This window comes from Haliotis rufescens, unplaced genomic scaffold, assembly GCF_023055435.1.
Source record: "Haliotis rufescens isolate VD_foot unplaced genomic scaffold, xgHalRufe1.0.p SCAF_17, whole genome shotgun sequence".
NCBI lineage: Eukaryota > Metazoa > Mollusca > Gastropoda > Lepetellida > Haliotidae > Haliotis > Haliotis rufescens.
Genome location: NW_025963857.1, coordinates 6,514,804 through 6,523,629, shown reverse-complemented (window position 1 = coordinate 6,523,629; position 8,826 = coordinate 6,514,804). Strand labels below are relative to the sequence as shown.

The 8,826-nt window shown below is 43.2% G+C and overlaps 1 protein-coding gene across 1 annotated transcript; it reads left to right on the top strand.

Annotated features, from left to right (window-relative positions):
- The first annotated feature begins 3,728 nt into the window (after positions 1-3,728).
- On the top strand, positions 3,729-6,752 carry LOC124123884. Its single transcript, XM_046487114.2, has 3 exons — positions 3,729-3,885; positions 5,321-5,548; positions 6,676-6,752. The coding sequence occupies exons 1-3, from the start codon at positions 3,780-3,782 to the stop codon at positions 6,687-6,689; spliced, it is 348 nt and encodes a 115-aa protein (XP_046343070.1). The 5' UTR covers positions 3,729-3,779; the 3' UTR covers positions 6,690-6,752.
- The last annotated feature ends 2,074 nt before the right edge of the window (positions 6,753-8,826 follow it).

The window sequence follows — 8,826 nt, the reverse complement described above, 5'->3', positions numbered from 1 at the left end:
CGTACCTTTACAATGTCCATTCATATTGATTTCTTACATTTACTGTTGTATTGCGTTATTATCAAAATAACTATTCATATTGCTTTATGACAATAACCTTCATATTACTTTCTGAACATGACATTCATATTGCGTTCTAGCAATGACCTTGAAACTGTCGATATGAGAGGTGTACTGAAAAGCAGGGAGATTATGTTGAAAAATAATATTAAAACACTTTCACATTTGTTGGTTTTGTTTATTAGGCTTAGAACCTTTTGACCAGCCCTCGTATCGATTATCTGATATAAATTAATAACAGTGAAATAGCCAAATGAAACAAGAAATGGTTTACATACTTGTGGTCGAAATAGAAGAGGCCAGTGAAACCGCTCCATCTGTTTAATATTTATATCTACACATACAGGTTTAGAGTGACAAAACACTCTCCACAAGATTGTATGCAAGGGAATCACTTCAACTTTCCAATAGTCAAATTTCTTTTTATGTCGAGCAATATTCCCTCTGCCCCAGCTTGTGGTCTCTACAACCGAGCATGCTCTTTCTACTATGATTTCAAAGAACGTCATACGACTCTTGTTCGAAACTTGCGTGACCAAGGTTACAACATCCAAGGTCACAGCAAAGCCTTCAAAAAGTCTTATGTTAGGCATGTGGAAGGCATTTCCAAATTTGACGCATCAGTGACAAATACCATGTCCTATGCAATTTCCTAATTTCACATGTAGCATATGTTCCCATGTTACTTTTAAGTAAACAATTGGCTTGCTTTTGCATGTGTTTGTGACGGGTGCGACTAATGGGAAAGGATCTGTACGCGAGCACCCGGTGTTATCACTATTTGATTGTGAGGTGAGGTGAGGTGAAATTGGGTTTAACGTCGCGTCCAAGATTATTGCACTTATATAGCGACGTGAATGCACGTGTATGTGTGTGTGTGGCTGCTTGTACTAGTCCGGACTGATGCCGATTTATAGTGCTAGCTCACTGAGATACCATGCCGCAGTTTAACATGAATACCCCACTCAGACACAGTATACTGACCCCGAGCCGACCAGTCCTTGTTTTAGCCCCTTAATGCCGAGCGCCAGACAGGGTAACAACAAGTACAATCTTTTAACGTCTTTTTGTATGACGCGGCCCGGGATCGAACCCTGGACCTTCCGCTCTCCGGGCGGACGCTCTACCACTAGACCACGGAGGCGGTCCTATTTGATTGTGATTCATAAACACATGCACATGACATAGTACAATAAACTATTGTTATGGTAATGGTTTTTATCGCTTTTATATATATTTTATTAATATGATAATGGTGATTATTTTATGTAGTTTTCAGTTAATCTAGATTAGAAAAACTCTTCACAAACCTAATACGTTATGCATACATTGCAGTGTTCTTGTACGCTAGATTTCAGTAAGAATACGTGTAACTTAATGAATTTGGACATTTTTTATAGCTACTGTGTTCTTTAGAGTTGTTTATTTCATTTGTAAAAATATATAAATGTGCTCGGCTCATAATGACAAGACGGTTATATACTGAACAACAAAAGTTCCTGTGACATTGAATACGATTTAATGCAAAGTTAAGCTTTTTACCAAATCTGAAACAGTTTCGGTTTGCAACAGATAAAAGACTCCTGTAAATGTTCAAATGGTTGATTTTTCATACTGACTTCAGAAAATGCGTGATTTCGTAAAAAAACCCATGAACATGCCAAAGTGTCAATTTACAAATCAATAGCGTGTGTGTCCACCTCTGGTTGCGATGCAAGCAACACATCTTCGTCTCATGGAATGGACCAGGCGTCGCACAAAGTCCTGTGGGATATCTGTCCATATCTGCTGGAGCATGTTTCGAAGTTTCTTGAGTGTCTGTGGAACACGTGGTTGACGTCGAAGGCGCCGATCCATCTCATCCCACATGTGCTCGATTGGTGGGAGATCAGGGGAGCGAGCTGGCCAGGGGATGACATTCACGTTGTTTTGTTGAAGAGAATCCTGAACATGTCGAGCAATATGAGGCCGGGCGTTGTCATGTTGAAAGGTAATGCCTGGGCCATGACGACACAAAAACGGTAGAACAACAGGACCGATGATCTCGTCGCGGTAGAGCTGTCCATTGAGATTTCCCTCTACCACTATCAAACGGGTCCTCTATCTTGCTGTAATCCCACCCCATACCATAACGCTGCCGCCCCCGAACCGATCTTCTTCCATGACACAATGATTGACGTAACGTTCACCTCGACGTCGGTACACTCGAATCCGTCCATCGCTGTGGCTGAGGTGAACACGAGACTCATCAGTGAATAGAACATGTCCCCACTGCATGGCCGTCCAGCGTAGACGCTGTCTGCACCACTGTAGACGTGGTTTCCTGTCAAAACGGGACGTCTGGCGGGTCTTCTGGCGACAATCCCTGTACATCTGAGGCGACGACGTACGATTTGTGAAGATATTCGTCGAAGGCCAGGGATGCTTCTTGCAGTCACTGTTGCTGGCTGGAATCGATTTCGTAGATGAGTTGTTCGAATCCAGTTGTCTTAGCGATTATTGGTTACGCTGGCCTGCCGCTCCGAGAATGGTCTCTGACTGCATTCGTCTGTTGCCAACGTTGCCATAAACACCAAATGGTGTTTCTGTGGACGTTAAATTGTCTTGCAACATCACGTTGACTCGATCCTGCTACAAGTATACCAATGGCTCGCAGACGCTCATTTTGGGACAGGCGTGGCATTTCGTAATGTTGAATAATTGCGTAATTTTGTTGTCTGGTTGTTGTCAGCACGATGCTAAACGATGCATATGGTATCCCGTTAACGCACATGTTTTTATACCCATTCTTGGGTAGTGAAATGCATGGGGCTTTCATAAAAGTCAACTTTTGCATGGAATGCATGCTTTTCTGTAGCAGTTGCGTTTTTGTGACTTGATTCTAACATGCACTACAATAATTAAAACCAAACTTTACTTGAAAAATACACTAAAATAATGGTGTCACAGTAACTTTTGTTGTTGAGTATATTAAACAGTCGAAAGATGAAGTGCAAACAGAAGCCAAAAAGTCACTATATACTTTTTTCTTAAAAGATGACTATCTTATATCCATGAAAATATTAATAATTTAGAGATATGGGGCGTACAACCATATCTATGTTATCGAGAAATTATACAAGATTTTGATTTCAGTGATGTTTAGCTCACAACCAGTATATATGTTATTGACAAATTACACATGACCCTGATTTCAGTACTATTTGGCATACAACATATGTCTATTTTATTGAGAAGTTACACATGACATGGAATTTTAAATTTCTTTTCAAAATTGTTGATTAACTAACATTATTGTACAGTCAAATGCTCGATAACCTAAGTCATCGAAGCTGTCGAATATACGTCGATATAGTTGACCACATGTATAAAATGTACGTTATATTTCTTCTAAACGACTGATATTCATATCGTGAATTAAAAGGTTACTCTCGGAACAAACATTAAACATGCGATGAAAAGAAGTAGCAATCATTTGAACTTTCGAACACATGGCTTAATCTTATTATATTTCAATTTGGACTGTAATTAACTAATTCCCGACTTAATATGTATACATAGTCGGTACGTGATACACTTGACAGCTGTTTAAGTGGCCTTGACGTGTAACTCCCAACAACAACGACAACTGCGGTGATATTGCATGCTATAAGTACGGAGGTATCCTAGCTAGTATCACCATTGTGTTGATCGGGTGAGGTCCTATACACGCTACAGTCATGAAAGTTACACTCGCTTTCCTCGTCGTCTGCATCTCCATCAACGTTTACATGGTCAATGCTGCCACGAACGAATGTCTAACTGATCCTGTAGTAGAATGCGAAGGTAAGCTGAAGATCTTTACACACTTAAGGTATTGTTGTGATTATTACTGCATGTAATTGTAACGGATGCAACCTTTTCTGGAACACCTGGTATGATCACTATTTGATAGTGAGTGAGTGAGTGAGTTGGGTTTAACGCCGCTTTTAACAGTATTCCAGTTATATCGCGGCGTGTCAGCTTAATGTGGGAGGAAAGCCCGAAGTGATGCAGGTCTCAGACGTTTACCACTTCGGTGAAACCCACGAGCACGGGTATGGTGCTGACAAACCTAGAAACATAATCGGGGCGAACCGGGATTCGAACCCACAATCATAGGTTTCTGGCGTGCCCAAGGGACGCAACTCTGCACAGCGAACCGCGGCGCCTTAGACGACTGGGCCACCAGTGTGTAGATGAGATACTGTTCAGTACCGTCAGACCTCGTTAACTCGAGTTATCCTATGTTCGAGATAAGCGGAGCGTCGATATGAGATCATGGTTGCTTTCGAGCATGATATCTCTGCTTGAACCACACAGTTTCATTGTTCTAAACGATGTGTCGCGATGAAGGTTTTACTGTAGATGATTGTGGACTTAAAGAGGGGGTGCTCGGGCGAAAGAAAGTATTCACCCATGCTTGATGGTGGCTAAAAATGAAACAAGAAATGATTATTTGATGGTAATGTATTTGATACGGGTAACAGTTATGTTTTGCATCTCAAGTTTGCAGTGTTTCGGCGACTGTTTTCAGCCTCGTATCGTTTAGATGTTTGTAATTTTTGGTTAAATCCAATTTTCAAGTGTAAACTTTCTTTCCCGGCAATTTAGTAAATTTGTTTTCGTTCACACAGCTACTACTCCTACTACTACTACTACTACTACTACTACTACTACTACTACTACTACTACAACTACTACTACTACTACTACTAACTCAAATTATAGGAAGTGGTCGCATCAGTGGTCTAGTGGTAGAGCGTCCGCCCGGAGAGCGGAAGGTCCGGTTCGATCCCCGGCCGCGTCATACCAAATAACGTTTAAAGATGGTACTTGTTGTTACCCTGTCTGGCGCTCGGCATTTAGGAGCTAAAACAAGGACTGGTCTGCCCGGAGTCAGTATACTTTGAGTGGGGTATTCATGTTAAACTGCGGCATGGTATCTCAGTGTGCTTGCACTATAAATTGGCATCAGTCCGGACTAGTACAAGCAGACACACACACACACACACACACACACACACACACACACACACACACACACACACACACACACACACACACACACACACACACACACACACACAAGCTTATTTGTTTGTTGACGTTGAACCCCATTTCACCACACCTCACTTTCGATGGTTACGCTGAGGGCAGAGGCTCTTTTTCCCCCACAAGATTAATTACAACGACTGCAATGTATAAGTGTTACTGTAGGGTTGTCTGTGTTTGATTTCAGAGTGTTTGACGGACTGTTGCGAGGAGATTCTGATCTCCATCAAGACGTACGAAGACTGCAGCTGCCCGCTACTGACTGAGGCCAATCCAGAGGAGGAACGACAGAACTTCTACCTCCGTGTCTTCTACCGCGAGCTGTCTGTTTGGCTCAAGTGGTACTGCTACCTGCACGGCGCTCACCTCACCTTCGGCGACGGTCTCCCAATTGCCCCGAACTACGACTACTACGGTGGGTGCTCTTAGTTATAGTTTTCGACTCATGGAGTACTCCTTTGTCGAGTGAGTGAGTGAGTGAGTATGGTTTTACGCCGCTTTTAGCAATATTCCAGCAATATCACGGCGGGGGACACCAGAAATGGGCTTCACACATTGTACCCATGTCGGGAATCGAACCTAGGTCTTCGGCGTGACGAGCGAACGCTTTTACCACTAGGCTACCCGACCGCCCCTTTGTCGAGAAAGTAATTTTGGGTCAACTGTCACGTTTCGGATTAATCCAGAGAAAAGGCACCTTCCCGAGGCAAGGGAGTTAACTGACTGTAAAAGCTAAGTTTCCACCCTTGCCGAACTACGCTAAACATATTCTTGGCTCGATCGTAGCGCCACCAGTGGCTATCACGAGTTATGTCCCTTCTATGTCCCTCCTATTGACAATCACATTTCACCTCTCATATCACATGCATTTGCTTCAAACAAAATGGCGGCGTCCAGTCAAGACGATCTGATCGATTATCAAGATCTATACAATAATAAAATTGGTCTTACCCAGAGAAGTGCACCATATCATTTGGGCACCTTGATTAAAAACATGAAAAGATTAGGAAAATATCTGTTGACGCTAAATTGTCGGTACAAATGCTTTGTAAATCCTGCAATCAACCGAAATCTGCACGGCAGCTTGTCGATTTCGTTACGCGATTTGATTGGACTATGCGATTGGATATGGACTACCACACCCACACATAACAAAGGACCAGCCCCCACCCCTCAGACCCAGTTTGGAGTGATCACCGACAACCACACCCACACATAGCCAGGACCAGACCCCAGCCCTCAGACCCAGTTTGGAGAGATCACCCACACCCACACCCACACCCACACCCACACCCACACCCACACCCACACCCACACATCGGCTCCTGCAGCAAGGTGTCGCAGAAGCCAACTCCTCACCCAAACCATACGCTGGACTACACCGCGGCGACGGTCGTCCTCGTCCGCTTAGTCTGCGGACACCCAAGATGGTGGCCGCAACCACCTTTCATGAGGTGGTCTTTGATCTTAAACCAATAGTGTCTCTGAACAGTAATATATATCGATTCACCAGTTTTGATATGTATAATCTTATGATTTCAGATGAAGAGAAATAAACTACGGTGGAGGACAAGAAGCACGTTTATGTCTCTACATGATATAAAGAATTATGTTTAAAACAGACTCAGTTTTATATTGTCATTTCATTTTTGCTATCCAGCATTCGTAGATCTTAAATTGTCTTAACGATTGTTGTTATGGGTTTACTTCATCCCGCTCTGTCAGTACCATGGAACGGAAGGAATGAGTGAGTATGGTTTTACGCCGCTTTTAGCAAATATTCCAGCAATGTCACGGCGGGGGACACCAGCAATGGGCTTCAAACATTGTACCCATGTCGGGAATCGAACCTAGGTCTTCGGCGTGACGAGCGAACGCTGTAACCACTAGGCTACCCGACCGCCCCGGAGCGGAAGGAGCGTTATGCTAATAATACAGGATAAGCCGAATTGATATATATTATTTACATAACGTCGTTTCGCCCAAATCTACTCGATTATTTACAGACCGCCGTCATATAGTTGGAATATTGTGTGGCGTTAAACAACAAACTAAACCAATGAACATGAGCTACCTGAAGGGATCGATGCAAACCTATAAAGGGGGAGTCGGCATGGGCGAGGTTTGTTTGTTTGTTGTTTAACGCCGCACTCAGCAATATTACAGCTATATGCCGGCGGTCTGTAAATAATAGAATCTGGACCAGAGAATCCATTGATTGACATTATGAGCATCGATCCACGCAATTGGGATACAATGACATGCATCAACCAAGTCAGCGAGCCTGACCACCTGATCCCTTTAGTCGCCTCTTACGACAAGCATAGTCCCTTTTTACGGCAAGCATGGGTTGCTGAAGGCCTATTCTACCACGGATCTTCACGGGTCGCATGGGCTAGGTGGCAGTCCCATCACGCAAACCCGAGAGCGGAAGGTCGGTGGTTCGATCCCCGGACGCATCAAACCATTAAAATATGGACCAGGTACTTGTTGTTACCCTGTCTGGCGCTCGGCATTGAGGGGCTAAAACAAGGACTGGTCGGCTCGGAGTCAGTATACTGTGTCTGAGTGGGGTATTCGTGTTAAACTGCGGCTTGGTACCTCAGTGGGCCAGCTCTGTAAAACCGGACTAGTACAAGCACACACACACACACACACACACACACACACACACACACACACACACACACACACACACACACACACACAAACACACACACAAGCTTATTTGTTTGTTGTTTAACGCCGCACCCAGCAATATTACAGCTATATGATGAAGTCCTGCAAAATTCTTGTCTGGACAAGACAATCCAGTGATTGACATCATGAGCACCGCACCACGCAATAGGGATACTATGACATGCATCAACCAATCAGCGAGCCTGACCACCCGATCCTTTTAATCGCCTCTTACGACAAGCATAGTCACCTTTTACAACATGGGTTGCGGAAGACCAAATCTACCCCGGATCTTCACGGGATGCAGTTAGAAGCAATCCACTGATACAAGTCTTTCCACATATAAGCAAATGATTACCACTACAATCAAAGTTCACTAATTTCTTATTCTGACAAAGCATTGTTCACAGGTTGCCGTTGTATATACATGTGTCGTCATAACGAAAGCGAGGACACAATGATTATTCAGAAACTGGGCTCATAAGGCTAGAAGGTGACGAACATTGTAAGGATGGATCACTTAAAATCAGTGATGACACCAGGGCCCACTTGCACAAAGCGATCTTAGCGCTAGGACTATCGTAAGCCTATGTTAAAGTATGGGAGTTACGATCATCTTAGCGCTAAGATCGCTTTGGGCAAGTGGGCCCAGGTGTTCGCGAAAAGGGTAATACTAAGCATATTCTGCTCTATCGGTAACACCCGTCACTCGGATAAAAAATATTTTTTAATGCAGAAATTATATCTATAAACACATCTATATCTATAATCCAGATTAAATATTTCTGCCTTACGAGAAACTGGCAAAGAGCAAAACGTCTTATACATCCACATTCTTTTTAGACATCAGGAAGACAAATATCTGTCTTGATGGATACTGATGGAACTAGTGCAAAAGATATTCATCTTTTAATTCTTACAAATCACAAAGCATTAACTTTGGTTTCGCTAAAACGCTGTTTTTGTTCTTTTGAACCATGTGATGAAGAACAAAATTTAGCGAACCTCTTCAAA